Genomic DNA, 21,711 nt, shown 5'->3' with positions numbered 1-21,711 from the left:
CAATCAGTATGTAGTGAAATTTGGAAAATGTGAGTGAATAAAAAGATTGTGGGTTATTCACCTTTAAAGCTAATCTGAATCTACAGCTTAGAATTTCACACCATTTTATTATAGGTTATTTATTATAAGAGCTAAAATATCAAAGTAAAATTACCCCCCCAACTGTGCCGTTATTTCAAGGTCTTTAGTCCTCTGCTACAGAGCACACTCTGTCTCTTGCAGAGATTACATTGTATAGTTTACATTTCACACTAAGCCCGATTCTTTTGCACTAGCACTACAGTTTCCAGGTTAAAAGGAAAACCGTCAGCACCAAAATTCAAACCTGCTACAACGGCAGCTTGCATGGGAATTCCTGAGGTCTGTTCTGATCCAGTAATGTATGCTGCGGTTGAATGCCATCAATTATGAATGAGAAACACATGAGATTCACGGAGAGCTGGTACAGGATCGTGGGGAAAGCAGAGGGACCGCAATAATCTGGAAATTTTCAGTATTACAAACGAAGGTCTGATAGCAGATTATTTAAAGTTAAATTCAGAGATTAGTAAATAATTTAACATTAACTGGCTTCTATATCATACATTTTCAGATTAAAAGAGAAACACAAAGACAACCTGCTACAAACTGGGTCATCGTCCTCAGTTTGATGTACTATGTATGGATGCTGTAGCATCCTTTGTGCAGCTGGGGTTACTTCTCCTTTAAGTCCCAGGTAGTCAGGAGTGCGTTGACCCTGCCAGTGAGTTCATACCATAAGCAGACCCATATAGCTTCTCCTCCAGAGCCCCTGATCACGAGCCTGCTGAGCTGCCGCCTCAGTTACGTAAGATTACATAACACCAGGTCTGTCTGAGTAATATTTCATAACCTGGGGGTCCCACTACACAGGGCAATAGACACCAAATCCGCTCAGAAGTGGAATCAAAACATGCTTGGCAGATTTTAGCCAAAGTTGAAGGGAAAAAAATGAATTTAAAATAAATAAGAGCAGGTTGAGGGCTCTGGGGAGCTTTAGCCAGCCTATCCCGTTCTGTGTTTTTGCTAACCAGAGCAGATATGCGGTTCCAGCAAAATTCTGACATCAAAGCCTTTTCCCTTTCATTTTCTTAAGAGCTACAGTACAGTGGAGGTCATGGAAAGGTTGACCCTGGGATGATGCTAAACAAAAAGCGCCCTCCCTATTTGGCTTATCGCAGCATGCAGTGATGCTGTCATCTCATTGCACACAAATTGAGCACACATTTAGTCACAGACTATTATTACCAAACTAGGATAGAGAGTGTTATCCAACGCTCTCGGCTACACAATTAAACCAGTCTACAAGATGACAGTTTTGAATTAACTTTACAAAACTACGCAGTCTTAATGCGCAAAAAGGTGATTAAGATTTTAAACTTAAGGGGGGGAAAAAAAAGAAAAAGCATAAACTTGCACGATCAAGCATTTCTGGGATTATCGTCTGCACAGTCACGTCTATAAAGAACGACAACGCAGGAACACACATATACGCACTCCCTTGGTGCAATACCTTGGATTTAGATAGCAACTGTGGTACAGAATGTGAGATAACAGAAGGATATGTAAATAAAAGAAAAAAAACAGCAGACACATGTATAACTAAGGAAAAGAAAGGGGATGCCAGAAGATATCCAAGGCTGATACCGCAGGCGAAAAAAGTAGTCAGGGCTGGATGGACTGCAAATGGACGATGGGGGACTTGTTATATATCCTGAGTCTCTCAATTGTCTGACTGTACTTACCTCACTGCTCTTACATAAAGTTCAGCACTTCAAAAGTCATGGTTCAGATGCAAAAGTTTAAAAACCTGTTTGCCATTTAACTGACATCTTTATACTAAAAATCACATCTTGGACTGGGTTTTGTCTTTACAAGCAGACCAGAGAGATTGGGGATACCCGGATGAAGGAGGGGGGGAAAGAAAAAAAAGAGAAAAAAAAGAAAAAAAAAAGGGGAGCCGTATGGGAGGAGAGAAACATCTAATGAAGAACAAAACAGCAATACTTTAATTCTCCTCATTTCTCATCCAACTACCTCCGCTTTCATTTCTATACATTTTTATAACTAGCAGCATGGCACAATCCCTGAATACGAAACGTGATCATCGAGCAACTCCACGCATGCGTAAGCGCTGCCGGCTCCCTTAACTCTAAATCACACGCCAACATATTACAACACACATGCACAGACACACATGAACAGAGTCTCACACATGCCTCCTTTCGAGTGCTGGCCTCCCATTCAGGGGCCCCCCTAAAACTGGATGCACTCAGTGATCCCTTTCCAAAGCCCTCATCTAAATGTGAGCAGAGGTAATCCTTGAAGGAGAGGCAAGGAGAACAGCGATAACCCACGATAAGGGGCAGAAGGGGGGGGGGAGAAAGACGGCGAAAGAAGGTGAGAGGTGGAGCAAGAGATGGGATAGAGGAGCAGGATTTTTGGGGTGGGGGGGGGGGGATTAGCAACCTAGGGAACACATTTTTCAAAAGAAAAAGGAAAAGAGTTGGAAAAAAAATGAAGTGAGGTGAGGGGGAAGAGGAAGAAAGGAAAGACAGAATATGAGAAAAAGGACATGTACACAGTATACTCACAGATGAATGATCAGAACTGATGAAAAATCATGTCTGAAAACAAAATCAAAGGCGGCCACATAGTGCGAGTCTGAGTTTGGAGAGAAGTCCAGTTTCTTCTCATTCTGGAGTTTTTTTTCCCCCCTTTTTCCCGCGATTTTTGTCAATTCCTATGCAGCTGTCCCTCCTTCCCAAGTCTATCCCCTTACTGGTCCTCTCTTCCCCCTCCCGTTTTTCTTGCCAGTACCGGTACTCTCCTACGTCTCTTTTGCTCTCTTTCTTGCCTTCTCTCTCTCTAAGGCCATGCTCTCCATTTTCCCCTCATTCTTTTGCCTCAGTCTCCTTCATGTGTCCATTCAGACATAATCTTCAACCCCTCAGCTTCAACTTCAAAATACAGATAAGATTTTCTACACAGAACGCGACTATGGAGTTGAAAGGAGAAAAAAAATATACTGCAGAAGGGAAGAAGAAAAAAAACTGTTTACAGGAAAGGACATGGCATGCAGTCTAATGCAGGGACAATCCATGGCCTGCGTTTTTCAGGGCTGCCACGCATAGTGAGGTGGTGGCACCGCTGCCGTATATGAGGGTATAAAAAGCAGAATGGCAAGCAAAAGAAAAAGAAGGCAAAAACTGAGCTTACTGCGGTCGGTCTCCAGTGAAAGTGAACAGCATGAGGGAAATGAGTGGGAAGGAGTCCGGGGCGTGTGCATGTGTGTGTGAAGAGGTGGGAGGGGAGAAAAAGCCAACCAGAGAGAGGAGAGAAAGCGAGAGACTGGAGGTTAATGGAGGGAGGGATAGGAGGAGGAGTGTGGCGGTGGGGAAAGAGGAGGGGGCAAGAACTGGAATACATTTTTGTCTTATGCTTGCTATATTCAAATTTTGTGGTTCTCATTTTTTCATGGGGCTAATACCTTCTCTTTTCTCTGAAGAGAAAAGGAAGAAAGAAAGCTACTGTGTCCTTTGTCTCCAGCTCCTGCCGTTCCCTTTCCTGGTTTCCTTTCTGCTTCGACTCTCCTCTATTCAGCCCATTTTCTGCACGTGCACTTGAACTCCAAATCCTGTCTGCCTTCCCCTCCCCTCCGCCCCCCCTCCTCTCGCTCTCTAACTGCGCATCTGTGCGCGTCTGCCTCTCTCCCTCCCTCTGTCCTCAGCACAGGCTTGAAATAGTGCTCGCAGGCAGGAGAGCAGCGAGGGGAGGGAAAAGGAGAGGGGGACAAAAAGGGGAGAGAGATGTTGAGAGGGGGGGAGGGGAAGGCGCTTAGACAGGCTGACACAGAGAGCAGAGCTGCTGTGTATGTGTGTATGAACATGTCTGCACATTTGTAAACACATTTAGCTAGCTTTGATTTAGATACAGTGCTTCCACACGCTGGTGCAAGATCTTAGCCCAAATGCCACATAAGATGCGACTTTACGGACAAGGAAAGCCACAACGTTCTGCATTTTCAGCACTTTGCCACATAAAGCTTAAACGAGCATCGTCCAAATATGCATTGGTTCTGAACAGCTGAAAGAGGATTCAATACTTGTTTTCCGCAGTATTGATACACCGATACCAGCTGTGCTTCCTCACTCTCCTCTTCGACAGTTCACACATACACTGCAGTGGCCGCTTAGCCCCGCCTCCTCTCTCTAAAAGTATACAAATTCTTATAGTTTGGTTACCCAACTTTTATCCCTTTCAATGTCAGGCTAGTTATTTAATTTGTCTCAGTGGAGATTAATGCAGAAAGAAGTGGACCTTAAAATAAACTGTTACAGAGCCGTTTTTTGTAAAGCCTGCAAGAACTGCACGTAGCCTGCAATAGATCAGCCAGCCACCCGCTTCCACTTGCATAGCCATAGAGGTGGTTAGCGTCTTTCCCTGCTGTCCTAAAGTGACAGTGGGCTAGTTTCAGTCATTGTGCAAGTGTACTGTTTATAAGGTCGGGGAAACCTGCAGTCAGCTGAGACTAAAGAAGTCACTTGGATGAGTGACGAAACGTTTCTCCCTCACTGAAAACGCTACGTCCAGAAGAACAGAAACAACCTTTTGGTGTCCTAAAGTGAGTGACAACCTGAAACATACAGAGTACGCTGTATCACTGGGTTCGTTTATTTGAGACATTGTACTACTAATCAGGTCTTATTCTTCATTCATTTTTAATGCATGGCAGTTTCATGTATTTTAGGTAGTGAATTTGCTAGTGTTTAGTTTGTTAAGCCTTTCTCTACAATATGAATGTATGTCAGGGACAAGATTTAGGTTTAGAAACTGTACAACAAGAACCTAAACTTCAGTTGCACCAAACCTTTACGAACCCTGTTAGGTTGACAAAACCTAAAAATGAGGACATTTACATTGTTATTGTATTTTAGTTTAGATCCTGTCATATAGTTTGTCTTAATTGAAATACAAATAAAAACAATTTACCTGTGATCTATGGTAGGCTAACACATTGCACAGCAACAGAAACCCAGCCACATCCAAGTGAGAGCTGCATGTCAGCCTGGGGAGTACGAAGATACTTTGATATCCAAAACGGCACAGCACTGTGCAAAAATACGCAAGGAAATTGTTCCAGCTACAGGTGAAAACCACTTGAGGCAAATATCATTGAATACAACAAGGCTATGAAGGTAAGCAAACTACCTAGGTTTCTTTTGCTCTGACATTTGACTTATTCTGCATCACTACTACTGCACTGTAATGCTGCTGGCACTTTAAATTATGAAGTTCATTGGAAAAGGATTGAAAGTGCCCTTCAATGCATAAAAACTAAAATAATGCTGCCTGTAAGCAGCAATTACATAAAATGTTCTTTTTTCCCCCCATGTCGTCAAATATTACACATTTCTTTGAAATATTGCAAATTATGAGGCTATAGAAGAAATGTTTCACTTAACTTATACAGTGATAATAACCTTGATATTTCATTAACACAATTATAAAACATCTTTAAAAATGCATTTACATTGTTCTGTAACAACATTGTCGAAAAGTGCATGGTCTGGTCATTTTGTTAGGATTACATAATGCATTTTTAGAGCAACTGCACATCTGCTAAAAAATCTTTTTTCTACTTGAGACAATGTGGCCTAGTAAGATTTCACTTTGCCTTTTAAATGTGACAATTTTAGATGTTCAATGTTGAACGCCATGCTAAAAACCCAAATTTTATGCCCTCAGAGAAAGGTATTTTACCTATAGTTGAAAAGTAGTATTTTAACACTATGACAAAGCAAGCAATACTTTACAGACAACACACGCCCCATAAAAGCTGCACGCAGTGTTACTCTATTACACGATCTAATTGTTCTTTTGCATTGATGAGATGCCTTCAACCTGTACATGCTTTTGAACTGACAATAAAACCCCCTAAGAGCCTAGACTTAAAGTTAAGAGAAAGCATCAAATCCTCACATTTAACAAGCCATTTGTTTTTATTGACTAATCAATTAAGTGGCTTTCAGCTCAAAACCAATTTTAGTCATTTTTATTTTAAACTTGAGTACAAGCATGTAATCGTCATTTCCCTTGAAGTGTATTTGATGGACTTTTTTTAATTAAGCCTAATGTAATATCCATCAAATAAAAGAGTTTGTTATGTATCTAATAAAGACTTATTTGGATTCTAATCTTTGTTATATTTCTGAACAAGGCCAAAGTGTTCAGTTTGGGGGATGGTGACAGATGCTGACTGCTTGGGTAGGTCCAAATCTAATGCGTTGTGTCACGATCAACCGTTAAAATGCACTGTTTCTCCTTCAAACACGGAGCACAGGCTCTGCAGCCGCAGAAAGAGCTCCATTTAGCGTTTGACAGCCAAATAAAAGCAACGTTGACTGTATTTGCATAAACTAGAGTTCACTGCAGGTGAAAAATTAAGACGATACCAGCCCTCGGGTGCTTTCCTCCCCCCCCCCTGACTGCAGAGCACTTTCTGAAAAGGATCCTGATAAACACGAAGTGGGCCAGGGTGTAAATAAAGGTGCCACAACAGTCCCCCCTGCTGGGATTCAGCAGGAGTACTTCATAAACTGCATCCTCATATTCAAAAACTCGCTTTTTAATATTGTTTCGCCACCTTATTTGACCCGTAGGATTACAATACAAGTGGAGAATATTCCCGTCAGTGTTACTTAGGTTTAAAGGGTGAATTAAGCTGGGATATTAAGCGGCAGGCGAGGTTAGTTTAGGATAAGGTATCATCCTTTCCAAACGAGGGCAGTCTCCCTCCATCCCTCTTCAGCATCCTTTTTCTTGTGGTCCTTTTTTGCTGCAGTCACTAAGCTGGGAGTCCATAACCGCCTGCCTGTCGTCTCTGTGGGGCCTATACAAAGTAAGATATTTGGTAATGTATGATAATATCAGCTGTACGTTTAAGTAACAGAACGAGGCGAAGTGTCTGCCCCGCTTTCAGTTACTTTAGCTAGGCTAGCTTAGAGTTTTAGCTAACGTTAGCAGAGACGTTACATCAGCGGTGATTTTCTGCTCGTAAAGCCGCAAACAGTGTATGATTTTCAGCTCACCCCTGTCTCCAACTGTCCTTCTAGATGCCCAGCGTCACGGTGAAAGATGTCAACCAGCAAGAGTTTGTCAAAGCACTGTCAGCTTTCCTCAAAAAGTAAGTAATGCACCACAACCTGCCTCTGCGCTTATCTGATGACGGGCTGATGTCCACCTGTCAATCAAGCGGGATGATGGGGGATTTGTGAAGGCCGGGCAGAGACTCAGACAGCTGCAATACACGGTGAATCACAGGGAAAGGACAGTTTATTAATGCAGACACCGAACTGAGGGCCACCTAAGATTAGACTTTTTTTTTTTTGTAATTAAAGGACGGGCGATAGAGGGAAGAGAGGAGGAAAACCGAATAAACACTTGAAAACTAAACTTTAGAAATTGAAATTGTAAATTTGGGGAAGAAATGCTTTGAAAGGGAAAAAAAGCTTAAAAAAAAAAAAACAAACCCCCAAACAAACAAAAAAAAAAAACCCCAAACTATGTGTCCTAGAAAAGAAAAATTCAATTTGAGGGATGAAGTTAATCTGAGAGTGTAAATTTGTGAGTGTTTAGCAAATTTTAGGTCAAAGTAGTGGCAAATTAGAATAAACTGGCAGATTTATGAGGGATAAAAAAGGGAAATGCAGAAGAAGAATTGACAATTTTTTGTGATAAAAAAAAAAAATTGGCACATTTTGGGTGGGATTGTGGAAAGAAATTATTAAAACTGTAGATTTGAGAGGAAAAGCTGCTAAATTTACTAAATTGAACTATAGTCCAGTTTTTTTAAATTGAATTTATGTCAGACCTTATTTATTTATAAATAAAATTTATAATTTTTTTAAAAGCCACAAGTCTTCCTAACATGCAATAATTTTACAAGTTTAATTTTTCAGCAATTACATTAATCTTGAAGACTGAGGGTTTTTTTAACTTCCCAGAGAGACCTATGCAAAGTAATAAGAGATTAGCATACCGAGGAAACGAAGAATGGAAGAAACTCTGGAAGAAAAGCAGACCACATATACAGGAGTGTATTTACACAGAGGGCTAATTGCAAACAAGACACAGGTGGGAGCAGAGCTCAAGCACAGACAACTAAATAGAGGCGGAAACAATGAAGGAAAAAACTAAGAAAAACAGGAAGTAAAACCAGAATAATGTACATGAGAGATCTCATTTGGTTACAATGAGAACCTGAAGTTTTGATTGCGTAGTTTTCACAGCTAGGTTTCAGTAAAACACACACACAGATGATTTCTTAAAATGTATATGCATACATAGACAATTATATTTGTATAACTTTGGTTGTTTCTTTAGTACTATTAGTCTCGTGGCCAGTTATGTCTTCTGTGTTTAGATTTAAATTTTTGTAAAATGTAAGTCACTCAGGAAAATCCAGTTCATAGTTAAAAGGTGATTTAAAATAACTATTTTAAAGGGTCGCAGTCTCCGTAGCAGAGTAAAAGAATGAAACACACATGGGCTCCAGAATGTAGTAAACCACAGTAGCAGCCATGATAGCATGATGCTGTATTTCAGTGCAGCTTCTGACACATTACAGATGTTCTCTCTCTTGTGGTATGTGGCCATTCTCAGTTGAGTATTGCTGATTTTCTATGTATATCACTGCTGTCTTGTTCACACGTATAAACAGTTTCACATATGTTTCCCTTTCACTCACCACCGTGTGTGTGTCAGTGTTTATTGTGTGGTTTTTACTGGCCGATAAATCACATTTACAACCAGTGAGCCTTCAGAGTACAGCCCGACTGACGGCTGATATTAACTGTTTGCCGATATATCGGCTACAGTTGCAATAGCCGATAAATTAAAGTGAAAATGTAAAGAAGAGAGGGGCGAGATTCCCTTAAACACTGAGTGTTGATGTTGTATAGTATGTCTACAAAAGGGCGCTCTCTAACTTCCATGTTGGCAACACAATAACCAGCTGATCCGAACTGAGTGGCAGTGAGTAATCTGTGACTTGCCGTGACAAGAAAACTAGATTAAACTCCATTTTCATATTAGCTTAGTAATTTGAATGTATATAACAAATATAATAATTTTCTTTATGTTTTGTGTGTCTGAAAGAAAAAATATTGGCTGATGTATCAGTTTTTTTTAGCTTTTTTTAACTATGCTAAATATTGGTATCAGTATCAGTCTTAAAAATCCTATATAGGTCAGGCTGTACTCCAGAGGGAGCTCAGACTCATGCAACAACAATAATACACCCCCTGAATGCTGAAAAAAAAGAAAGCGAAATTTCAGCTTGTTTCATTTTCTTTGTTGTGCTTTATTTTATTTTACAATAGATACCTCACTGGTCTTTCTGCACATCTGTTGTACCTCTACTGCCATACTTTTGCCTGCATGGGATTAATAGAGGCTGTATTTTCATATTTCTCATGATGGAAATTTCTAACTTAGAACTACTTTAAATATGTACACTGCACACTGTTAGTGCACTTGAGTTGAAACATCCTACAAAGAGCAATAAAATATGAAGTTCTTACTTTGAATCTCATCCAAATCGTAATCAAAGTTTTTTATGGAAAAAAATCTGCCTTACTCTACACGATGAAGACTTTACCTTTATTATCATATATATGAGTTGAAAAAGCAAACAATTTAATATGTATCACACTGTTTTTATTCATCACATCACCTACTAATTGATTTTTCAGGTCTGGCAAACTGAAGGTCCCAGAGTGGGTTGATACCGTGAAGCTTGCCAGGCACAAGGAGCTTGCCCCCTGTGACGATAACTGGTTTTACACCAGAGCAGGTTGGTTTTCATTTCCACGTGCAGCTGGATTGACAAATAATCATAAAAAGTAAATGAAAGTCATGAACATTTCAGGCTCAGTCCTCTCTAGTGTGTGGATGTGCAGTTTCCCTCTGTCTCAAGCTGTTTTAATTATTGTTCAGACAAAATAAACAATTACACACCGAACAATTACCCAAACAGAGTTGATTACAGTCAACAACATGAAAAGCAGTCATTAGCTGAATTGACTGAGTGAACTGAAATGTTTAATCAGAAGATATATTTTATTTGATAAAGTTTGGGTTCTAGAAATCTCATCTTAAGATGGAAAAAAATTTTCAGTCTTGGAGTTATTTGTACCTTTTTTAGGCATCGTTGTGATTTATGATCATACACAAACAGCTGAGTAACACAGGCAGTGACTACCATAAACCTAGGTGCAGTACAGTCAAATCTGTTCTTTATTTCTGAGCCCCTGATTTAGGGAACATTGTAAAATTAGGAGTTTTTATTTCCAAGAGGAAGCTGAAAAATATAACCGTGCTTTTATGTCTAGGCTGTACAGCTGTCACGCACCGATTACAGAAATCTTGTAAAACCAGCTTCAGCTACCCCTGAACGCATCGGCGTCTTAATTATGTCATTTTATTAATACCCCTATTCTTCATGATTTCTTTTGAGTTTTGATTTATGTTGTTTGGTCTTCTGTTTATAATGTTTTATATTCCCTGGTCCATTGGAATCTCTTTGTCATTATTTGCCTTAGTTATTTGCTTTGATGGTGATAAGTTTGTTACTTCCTTTTGTGATCCTTCTCTGTTTGCCCAGTCTTGTCTCTGCGGTCATTTTCTGTGTAGTTCATTTCCTGTTTTATGTTTGTGGTCTTTTGTCCCTGATGGTTTTTATTTGGTTCAACATCTTTTGTCCCATTATCCCTGATTTGTGTTGTGTTTTCCTTCTCAGCTGTGTATTGGATTGCCTGGAGTTATGCTTTGCTTTGGATTACTTTCAGACTTTATTATTCTTATATTTAAGGGCTCAACTTTACACTTTACTCCTGTGTCCCACGTCTGGGTCTGCAGTCCTGACACTTTCTCCTGTTTGTTAACTTAGTTTTCCATTATTGAGATAGTATCATGCTGCACATTGTGCTTCTGCCTGGAATAAAATTTGTTATATGGATAAAGCATATTTGCTAAATTCAATAGAAACGCATGCACTGCACACTGTTCCTTTACCTGTGGATGTCCTGTACTGACTTATATTAGCTCTAAAATTTGTTGACTTCTTGTATTTTGAATGATAAAACAAGTTCATACTGAAACATACTGTACTGTATATGATACGTGTCACCAGCATCCACGGCCCGCCACCTGTACCTGCGAGGAGGGGTCGGCGTGGGCTCCATGATCAAAATCTATGGTGGGCGCCAGAGGAATGGTGTATGCCCCGCCCACTTCAGCGTAGGATCCAGGAACGTGGCGAGGAAGGTCCTGCAAGCTCTGGAGGGCCTCAAGATGGTGGAGAAGGATCCCAATGGGTGAGAAGGGTTAATGCTGAGACGATGTGATTCTGAGGTGGTGACTTCACAACAACTGTTATTTTTAAACGTCTTAAAATATTTGTGCTTACAGCGGTCGTAGACTGACCTCTCAGGGTCAGAGAGACCTGGATAGGATCGCTGGGCAGGTGAGGTGTTAGACTTGCAGTACATGCATATGTGGATTTATCTGTGCATAAAAATGTTATTGTTTCATTCTCTGTAATGTGCATATTATTTCTGCAGTTAGTTAAAGACTGTAATTGAGAGGGGTTAATTAGAATTTGTATTATTTTTATGGTGTAGAGGATAAAAATAATACTTTTTGTAGCAGAACTATAGCGACAGTGAGCAGGGGATCATATCTAATTGTCATAATGTTGTTAAATAACTCTTTACAGTGGACCCATTATGTTCTTTGAGGTCCATGTATGTAAAAGTAATTCTTTTGAGCCAAACACTCAGGCTTAGAGTTTCAGACAGTCTTTTTCTAGTCTTGGATTTGTACAATATCACAGAGTAGGGAATTCCCTAATGTGGTCATCTCAGACACGCAGCAGCCCCACCCACCTACTGCTCAAGCCTTTTGTTTATGAAGAAATCAATTGGAAAACAGCTGTTTTGAAGGCTGGGTCTAAGACCCAGTTTAAGACAAATAAAAATGATTTTTGTTTTTTATTCAGCATGAGATGCTACTCTTAAAAGGTAAGAATAAATGGAAGCTCATTACATTTATTTTGTGCTGTCATAGTAAAAAGAAAGTACAGGATCTGTTAATTCTAAGGTCCTTGTTTCAGAGGTCTAGTTTGTTCAGATGTAGCTTTGCAAACCTGAGCTGTGCTTGTATGTTTTTAGTGTTATCTAATTTTAGTGTTCAGTGGTTTACACATTCAGCTAACAAGCGAAACATCCCCAGTTCAAGACCAGCAGAAGACACAAATCCCTGGGAGGGTGGCGTCAGGAAGGACAAAAATCTGTGCCAAATCAAATATGTGGCTTCATCCTCTGCAGTGACCCCTTGTGAATATGGGAGCAGCCGAAAGAAGGTCTCTGCTGTCGGGAACTTTAACACTTAACGTGCTAACTGAGACCTGTAGAGTCAGTATAGAGACGCAGCTCTTGGGATTGTTACAGTTTATCCAAGCTTTGTATGGATGACCTTGGGGTGAATTTGTTGGGTTTTCCACAGCTGCCATGAATGTTTTCCACTTGTGAATAATCTTTCTCATTGCAGAATGATGGACTTGAGAATGAGATTGTTTTGAAATGATCTCATAGCCCCTCACAGATTGACGGGCAGCAAGAATTGCTTCTCCAAGGTGATGTCTTTCTTTCTTGGCATTGTGTTAATGCACCCGAACGCTCCAGATCATCAGTCTGGGAAGGGTTATGAGATTATTTCCATACAATCCATCATCTGCTTTTATAGAGGTGTTCGTATTTGCATAATTTTAAGACCTGCTAAGGGCCAGATGATTTATTTTTCATGATCTCATACGTAAAACTCTAGAACTGAAAGAGTGTGCACTTCCTTTTTTATCATGACTGTAGACACATTTGATACTTGAAGAGGGCTTCAAAGACATCAGAAATTAAATGTCATTATTGCTCAACCCTTTACAGCACCAGATGTGCAGCATACAGTTGAAGTGGCTCCCTCTAGTGTTGTGTCTCAGTTATGGCAACAATGTAAAACATATAATCATATGTAAGATATTTCTTGGCATCTCTAAATAAATACTGCACGTCTTGTGTGCAGAGTATAGCTTCTTTGTTACATCAGCACGACTGTCCTCTCTCCTCTCTCTTTATTGTCTTTTGTGTGCTCAGGTTGCCTCAGCAAACAAGAAACAGCGGAGTTTACAGAGCGCCATCTGAGGACGTTATATAAGAATCCAGAGAAAAGGAATGCAGTTATGCCTTACCGCTTATTTACTCAAGTTCACCCTCCTCCCGTATCAATCCAGTGCCGACAGTAACTGAGCACAAAGAGGCACTTCATAACGATGCATGTGTCTAAAATACAGCGAGTGCAAATATCATACATGAATGTTTTGCAGCAGTCAGAGGTTGGCGGTGGCCTTGTAACAGGAAGGCGCAGAGTGGACCCAAAGCACTCCGAATGCAGTGTTACAAAGCAAAAGCATGTTCGTATTTTTGCCTACAAATGTGAAGCTGTGGAGAGAAAAAGAAATGTGAGAGCTGATGTAGAAAGGAAAGAAATGCAAAGAATTCTCATGCACATTTTTATTCATTTTCTAACTTTGCGTTTGCAGAATGGTATTACTGAGCACATATAAGTTATACAGGATGCTCTGAATAAAATGAGTATGAGCACTGACTGAATGTCAGTTTTTATATGGGCCGGTGAGTGACTTTTGCTCAGTTTAGTTGCTGCTCATGATGCTGCTGATCCAGCTGACGTAGCGGCACACGCGGGTATAAAGAGTGGGGTTTCCATTGAGGCAGTCAACAGAAATGGACACTACTCCCTGCAGCTCGTTGTTACACACCAGAGGTCCGCCAGCATCTGCCTGCAGACAAAGACAGGAAATACACGGTAGACTCTCTCATCACGAAATACTAACTCACTGATAGTTCCAGCTTTCTGTGGTTGCAGTGTGCTTTGTGCCACCTGTAACCACTTGGCAGTCCACAGGTGTGAGCAAGTTACTTTAAGTGCTTTAAAACTTCAAAGTAAAGTAAAAATGATAATTATGGTGGAAAGAAAACATCTGGTTGAGTTTAAGGTATTAGGCAAGTACAATACATATTCAGTAAACTTGAGTATTCTCATTTGTACAGAAGGCTGGTCAGCAAGGCTTTCTTCTTCATCATCTTCAGGATTTGCACCAGTGTACTGCAAGCCCTGCCAGACCTGAACACCAGGCTAAGACCCGTACATTCTTTAGATATAGGCTTTAATCTAATGTATCTTATTGGCATACTTTCACCTATTGTATGAAAGGTTTAATCTATAAAGCCATAACATTCAGATTAACAGGCTGATGATCAAATTAGGTAGCTTAAGGCAAGCATTTTACTCCAGAATAACAGCACTGTGTGTGAAAAGTGACAATTAGAAGCACAACAACACAACAATTCAAAGATTTTCAAGTGTAAAAAAACAACAGGATATTTTCCATGTACTAACAGAAACTTCCCCTTTTTCTATAATTTTATACATTTATTACAATTTAAATCATGCTGGCACATTTTTCTCATTTACTACAGCAGCATTTCTTTACCACGTCAAAAACTAAGAAAAGCTGTTACAAATGGCCTTCTTTTTCTTTTTTCTAAATGTGTGGTTAAACTTCTTTAGTTTCACTGGTGCTGCCTGCTTAGGATCAAAATGGGCTGTAACGTGACTCACCATGTAAAATGAGTGCGTCATACCTGCACTAACACAAGACAAATGGCTGAAAAAAGCGAGTGAAATATGAGTTATGGAGCAACTGGCTCATAAGATAAGGTTTTATGAGGACTGGGTTCGAGAGGAATAGAAGATTTTGTTTACATGTCAATGACAGGGTGAGGTCACAGGAAGACATGGTAAACAAACCAGTATATGATGTAAATGTGCAGAGCGGCTGAAAATAGCCGCACTGCGAGCACATAATTCTCACAGTGAATTGGCTAAAAACACTCAAGAACACTCCAAACTGAACCAAGGACACATGAATCACTTGATTTTATCTGTAAATGTGTATTTAAGAAGTATAAGGACAAGTAGATACCCTGTCTGAGCTGAGCAAGACAGGATTTTGAGCACCTGTAACATTTCTCTTCAAAGCATCACAGCATGAAGTTGTTAAACGTGGGATCAGGTAAGTTAGTTATGGATAAAAGATTCTTCTGAATGAAACTCATGACATCTTTTCTGGAAAAAACATTCTAGACATGCATTCAGTAAATTAAATCCCAAAAAACCCCGATGATGGCGGATATCATAATGTTACCCATGTGATTGTGATGAAACCACCATGCTGACGGATATTTGCTACATTTGGTCACTTGTCCTTATGATGTCTTTGTTTGAGTGCTATATTTCTGTAATTAAAAATCCTCTACAGTCTCTACAATCAGGAATAACAGAAAAGGGAAATCAATTGGTCCTTTTGTACCAAGGTGGCTCCTGATAGCAGGCAAGCACCCTCACCTCTCATCCCTGCAAGCCTCTCCTCTCTTTCCCTCTAAACTGTAAGTGAGGTATAAAATATCACAGAGTACTTAAGTAAATGTACTTAGTTACATTCTAACACACTTTGACTAGGTTTTCTCTCCAACAATACTGCTGGATCTCCCTCTTACAGTCAATAGTAGAGTGAGAACATCTTTCTGATGCTCAATTAGATGCCATTAGAGTGTAAACCTGCACCAGTGAAGTTTAATAAGAAGTGCACTCAGTCTCAGATTTCATGCGCATACTTGTGTACCACCTCAGTCCCTTTGTGTGCACTGGACTTTTACTCACTGGGCAGTCATTGCCGTCTCCATGCACGGATCCAGCACAGACCATGTTCTCAGTGACCTCGGGGACGGTAGTGATAAGGTTCCTGCAGATTGCGTCATCAACGATGGGCTGCCTCCGGCACTGAAGATTGCTGGGGTAGTAGGCTGCAAAGTGAAAAGGAGAACTCTCACTTTATTTATTTGGATGAATGGGGTCCAACCTGCTACTGGCAGGTGGGTAGGTATACCTAATAAAGTGTCTCGTGAGCGTGTATTTAAAATTCCAGCATGAGGTAACCAAAGATAATAGGTACCACAAGCACTAAAACTCAGTAGTGTTTGCAGTTTGGTCCTCTGTCCTGCAGTTCTGTGAAACACTGCTTTACCTCTCTCTCTGTTAGCCCTGCGACAGACTGGCGGCCTGTCGAGGATGCACAGTGCATCTTGCCCTATGGTAGCAATGACAGACTCCTGTCACCATGAATTGGAGAAGTGGAAGAAGATGGATGGAGATATTTTTTAAGGACTACCTTTTCAGTTTCCTCCAGTTTGTGATAAAACTGAAGAAAACATCAGGTGAATGAATGAAAAAGCAGTCAAAATCCAAAGAAAATCCTTGACAGACCTTCAGAAAGTCCTGGAGAACTATTGCTCGAGACTACCTTTTAGAAGGTCAGGCTTTTTCTAAGCACAATATAGAGAAATATGGGATTGCTCAAGATTTTTGCATACCACTTTAAATAATTTATTCAAAAATAAAGCCTATTGTGTTTGATGACGACCTCTTCAAATCCACACTGTCCCCTCTCTGCGCGTCTGTGTGATTTTACTTACTGCCGTTAGACAACGCCTTGCCCCATCCAGACTGCATGCAGTCCTCATTAGCCACAGGGCATAGAGAGGGCAGGGATACAGTCTTGACGTAGCTGTTGAGGGTGGCGGGACGACTCAGTTTGAACAGCACGATGCTGTTGTCCATGGTGTCGATGTTGAAATCCGGGTGCAAGAAAGTCTTTTCAGAATAAATGCACTCCTCAGTGCCCTCATCTACATCGAAGCTGTGCTCACCAAGGCAGACTTTGGGCCAACTGAGTATAGAGAGAAAGTTTAAACATTAAACTTTTTTAATGTTGCATTTTAAGCATTTTAAACATCGTGTTGATTCTTCTTTAAAAGAACCAAATGCCATTTCTGACATATACACGGGGCTAAAATGCTCTTTCTCTGGAACAGGGATGATCTTAGGTTTTTTAAAAATGGTTCGACCAAGAGCTGTCAAGTGGCAACCGAAGGTGAATCATGAAATTTATTCACAAAAACATATCAAACCCACAGAAAACTGGTTGAAAATCTGGTGATGTAATGTTAATTTTGCACATATCTCCTGCTTCCATAAAAATGCATTAGGAGACACGATAATCCCACATCAAAGCACAAGCATTTCTTTAACTTTAACCAGCAATGACTCATTTTAATCATTAGACAAAAAGGCTGTTTATATCCATCTCACAGACATGTCATTATGTACTTTTAAAATTACTGATATTTATTTAGACTCTTTTTCTCCGATTGATCTCTCTGAGATAACTTTAGCAATCACTTTAGCAGATCACTAAGACCCCATTCCTAGAAGACTGTTCAAAGTTCTCCCATTAATTGATGCTTTAATCTTAAATATGATCACTCTATCTCTGTTGATGGCTAGTACCACAGACTTTTAAGCTGGCAGTTAAAGCGTTACTTAAAAAGCCATCTGTTGAGCCTGCTGTCTTAGCTAATTATAGGAAGGCCTAACCTTCCTTTCATCTAAAAAATCCTTGAAAGAGTAGTTGTAAAACAGCTAACAGACAATCTGTAGAGGAATGGCTTATTTGAATAGGTTCAGTCAGGTTACGGAGATCATCACAGTACAGAAACAGCTTTAGTGAAGGTTACAAATGATCTTCCTTAGACCTCTGACAGTGCTTGTCCTGCTGGACGTCAGTGCAGTGTTTGATACTGTTGACCATAATATTTTAGGGCATGCTGTAGTATTTAAGGTACTGCGCAGCAATTGTTTGAATCATATCTATCTAACAGACTCCAACTTCTTCATGTAAATGGAGAGTCACACACTAAGGTTAATTAAGGAGTTCCACAGGGTTCAGTGCTAGAACCAATTCTGCTTACAATATATATGCTTCCCTTAGGTAGTATCATTAGAAGGCATACATTTTCACTTCTATGCAGAGGACATCCAACTTTATCTATCCACAAAACCAGGTAACACACACCAATTAGTTAAACTGCAGGAATGTCTTAAAGACATAAAGACCTGGATAACCTTTAACTTTCTGCTTCTAAATTCTGATAAAACTAAGGTTATTGTACTCTGCCCTAAAAATACCATGTCATCCCAACAGAGTACTTTGCTCTCATACTTTAGGCTTACTTGTGGTTCCTAGAGTATTTGAAAGTAGACTGGGAGGCAGAGCCTTCAGCTTTCTACTATTGAACCAGCTCCCAGTTTGGATTTGGGAAACAAACACCCTCTTTATTTTTAAGATTAGTGTGACAAAGATAGGACGCACAATCAGGCAGCATTTCAGGATGAGAGTCCATTTATTCGCCTTCACAGTCCAGATGATTCCAGCTCAGAACCGCCTGAGCGCAGGTGTGTCTAGGGAAGGCATCATTAGGAGATTAGTCTCAGCTGCTCTGTCAGGCTCCCAGGGACTGCCCCCTGAACCAACTACACCACCCCTCCTGTGCAGCAGAGCTGCAGACCGAACCTCCACCCTTTTTAATAAACCATATAGGCTGGATCCAGTGATCCTCCTATATGCCTGCATTACGCTGCAATTGGCCTAGGCTGCTGTGGGTTTCCTGTGATGCACTGCTTCTTCATGTTTATACACCACTTTGTATTTAATCATCAGTTATTATTCATCTCTGGGTCTCTTCCACATTGTGTATTTTTCCTGTCTTTGTCACGGTTCTGGGTCGGTTCGACCCAGTAGTTTGAGTTCTGATGTTTTGGTTTATTTTTGAATGATTGTTGTGTTTTTCGGGTGCTATTATTATTATTATTATTATTATTATTATTATTAGAATTAGAATTCTATGTGTCTGTGTATTCATGTTTAAGGATTTGTTCTTCAGTTGTGTCTGCTTAGTATAGGTCTAGTTCCATGTGTCATTTTCTGTCTGTCTCTCAGTGTCGAGTCTGCGTCTTTGTGTGATGGTTTCTTGTTCCTGGTTTGTTGTTCCTGTTTTATTGTGAAGGTCTGCGTCTCATGTGAGTATGTTCAGTTTTACCTCTTGTCTCGTCTCGTTAATTACTCCCAGCTGTGTCCCCCACCTGTGTGTAAGCTCCCTGTGTTTCTCTGAGTGTATTTAAGTTGTGTCTTCTGTGTTTGTAGTTGCTGGTCCGTCTGTGTATCCACCATGTTTCATTCGTGTGTTCCCTGCCGTCATCATCATGTACCATCGTCTTCCTTCATGCTCAGGTTCGTGTTCTTGTTCAGACTCAGTAGTTTAGTTATCCCAGTATAGTTTAGTTCTCCGTTTACTGTTTGTCCATCTATAATTTTGTGTTTAATAAACCACCCTCACACCTTCACTACTGCCTGCGATTGGATCCTCCTTTATTATTTCCACACGGCTCATCTCACTCGCCGTGACAGTCTTCCTCCCATCACCCCAAACCAGTTGGAGCAGATGGCAGCCCCTTCCTGAGCCTGGTTCTGCTGGAGGAGGTTTCTTCCTGCTTAAAGGGAGTTTTTCCTTCCACTGTTCCCAAGTACTTGGTCATATGTCTGATTGTTGAGTTGAATTGAATTGAACTGAAAGGTTTGGGCTTCTTTGCTTAGGCTGCTGCCTCTGCCGCTCCAGATATACACCACAAAATGGAGAACATTACTGACCCCTTTGCCCTCCTGTATTTTTTTGCACTGCGTGCACTGCCCCTGTTCAGTGGCGGTCCTAGCCTGTTTGGCACCCCGGGCGTGAAATGTGCTCTATTTGGAAGCAGCCAGCCCCCCTCCCCTTTCGACGGGTTGTGAGTCTTTAAATCATCAAACTGTAAATAATTTCAAATTGTTATTGATCCCTTTACCCCTAGTCCTAAAGTGTATATTTATTTTCGTACTCTTCTTATACTTATTGTTTGTTTACTTGCACTGCTGTAACTGCAGCCTCGTTGTCTCGTCTCTCTATATACTGGACTGTATGTAGCGGAGATGACAATAAAGTTTACTTTGACTTCAGCAGCGAGCAGGCGCACCGAGGGCGAGACTCTCGCGCTCACTTTTCGCGGATAAAATTTCGAAAAAACATCGGTGCAAATTATAAGTCTGTATCATAATGTCCGGTGTTTTTGTGTTTGTTTTGTTTTTATATTGTTTTATTTTGCGAGTTGGTTATTAGATGCTGCTCCAGCCAGCCAGAGAATCCCCCGCCGCCCCGCCCTCTCCTCCCTGTGCCGCAAGCAGCCGGCGCACCTCGCAAATGGAGGGCGCCCTTACTCCCAGCAAATGGGCAATAGAAAACCGATCGGTGCCTATGCCATTCCCAATATGCGCTGGCTGATGTCGGGGCAGCATGAGTACGAGCAATATATATATATTTTTTTTTTCTTTTCCCCCGATGCCCGTGATGCCGCCCCGGGCAACCGCCGGTGTCGCTCGTATCAAAAACCGCTACTGCCCCTGTTACCAGATAAGTTTTATTTTCCTAGTTGTGTCGACTAAAGCTGCCGTCTGAAATGCAGTTTCCTGTACTTACGAGGTGGCGCACTGACCAGCAGACAGGACCCACTGGCTGGAGATCAGGGATCCACTACAGTAGTGGCCTCCAGCACGCAGAGAGACCTGGTAGGGCACAGAGTGCATGGGACACTCATAACCTCCAGTTGCAACAACTAAAATAACATACAGTGAAAAAGAAAATAGAAGTGGCCAAAAATCAGTCAGATCAAAAAAGTTGCACAAGAATAACTCTAATTGGAAACAAACTGATGCATCAAAACACATTTACAAACTGATTGGAAAAAGAGTAAAGCTGGTTAGTATCTTGCATACTGACCAAATAGAGCGAGAAGTACCACGGCCTTCATGGTGATATTTTGCTTCTGACTGTGAATACAATCATGCAACTCTTAATATACGCCTATCGTGCCAGTTACATCCAGCTGCTCAAGATCAGGGGGATAAAAAGGAAAACCTGTCATGGGAATGAGCCATATGGCTCAAGGTAACAGAAAGACCTTGAGTAAACAGATGCATACTGTCAATTCAGCATGATTAAATGGTGCAATTGCAAGTCATGGAAGCCTTATCCTTATTGGAGTCGTGGAGGGGGCTGGTGCCTATCCTGGCTACTGTAACAGTTGCTGTTGTAATGCAGTGTATCATCACATGGCGGCGCCTTCTGTCTCATGACTGGTGTGTCACCCTCTTTTTTTTGTTCTTCTTCGTACTCTCCCTGTAATGGATGCTCCCGTGTGTACGCGGACTAGTGTGCTCTTTAGTAATGTGTGGTAGAGGTGGGATTTTTATTTTTGATATTGTAAATAAATGAGTACTTTTGGAAAGTCAGAAGCTGTTGCTCATTCGCTATCCACCTGCACACCTCCGCGGCTGGCTTCATCTCCACCGCACGTTACACTACCACAGGGCGAGAGGCTGGGTCCACCCCTGGACAGATCACTAATCTGACGCAGGGCTAACACAGAGTAGACAGATAACAATATGCACTCATATTCACACCTATGGCCAATTTAGAATCACCAATTGACCTAATCTCAAGTGCATGTCTTTGGACTGTGGGAGGAAGCTCGAGAAAACCCATGCAAACACAGGGAGAACATGCAAACTCCACA

At 40.9% G+C, this 21,711-nt stretch overlaps 2 protein-coding genes and 1 long non-coding RNA gene across 8 annotated transcripts; 1 reads left to right on the top strand and 2 right to left on the bottom strand.

Moving 5' to 3' along the window:
- Positions 1-6,631: 6,631 nt before the first annotated feature.
- On the bottom strand, positions 6,632-8,243 carry LOC106098767 (uncharacterized). The gene is made up of 3 exons (XR_001225075.3): positions 8,060-8,243; positions 7,110-7,318; positions 6,632-6,910 (listed from the first exon to the last, which is right to left on the bottom strand). It is a non-coding gene; the product is annotated as an uncharacterized LOC106098767 (long non-coding RNA).
- On the top strand, positions 6,784-13,879 carry LOC100690398 (40S ribosomal protein S19). 6 transcript variants are annotated; one of them, XM_025902407.1, is made up of 8 exons: positions 6,831-6,919; positions 7,134-7,204; positions 9,774-9,874; positions 11,213-11,396; positions 11,491-11,545; positions 12,080-12,101; positions 12,252-12,442; positions 12,631-13,141. In XM_025902407.1, exons 2-8 carry the CDS (start codon positions 7,134-7,136, stop codon positions 12,664-12,666), a joined length of 660 nt encoding a protein of 219 aa, XP_025758192.1. In that variant the 5' UTR covers positions 6,831-6,919; the 3' UTR covers positions 12,667-13,141. The 6 variants fall into 6 exon arrangements, with proteins under 6 accessions (XP_025758189.1, XP_025758188.1, XP_025758191.1 ...); XM_025902404.1 differs by lacking the exon at positions 12,252-12,442 and having other exon boundaries at positions 6,784-6,919; positions 13,020-13,150; XM_025902403.1 differs by having other exon boundaries at positions 6,784-6,919; positions 12,313-13,141.
- On the bottom strand, positions 13,629-21,074 carry LOC100699499 (trypsin). Its single transcript, XM_003452455.4, has 5 exons — positions 20,916-21,074; positions 20,616-20,751; positions 16,686-16,939; positions 15,874-16,016; positions 13,629-13,930 (listed from the first exon to the last, which is right to left on the bottom strand). The coding sequence occupies exons 1-5, from the start codon at positions 20,944-20,946 to the stop codon at positions 13,784-13,786; spliced, it is 711 nt and encodes a 236-aa protein (XP_003452503.1). The 5' UTR covers positions 20,947-21,074; the 3' UTR covers positions 13,629-13,783.
- Between the last annotated feature and the right edge of the window lie 637 nt (positions 21,075-21,711).

The sequence above is a fragment of the Oreochromis niloticus genome, linkage group LG22 (genome assembly GCF_001858045.2).
Source record: "Oreochromis niloticus isolate F11D_XX linkage group LG22, O_niloticus_UMD_NMBU, whole genome shotgun sequence".
NCBI classification, from domain to species: Eukaryota; Metazoa; Chordata; class Actinopteri; order Cichliformes; family Cichlidae; genus Oreochromis; species Oreochromis niloticus.
The sequence above is the reverse complement of the archived record's forward strand: the minus strand, read 5'-3'. Positions and strand labels throughout refer to the sequence as shown.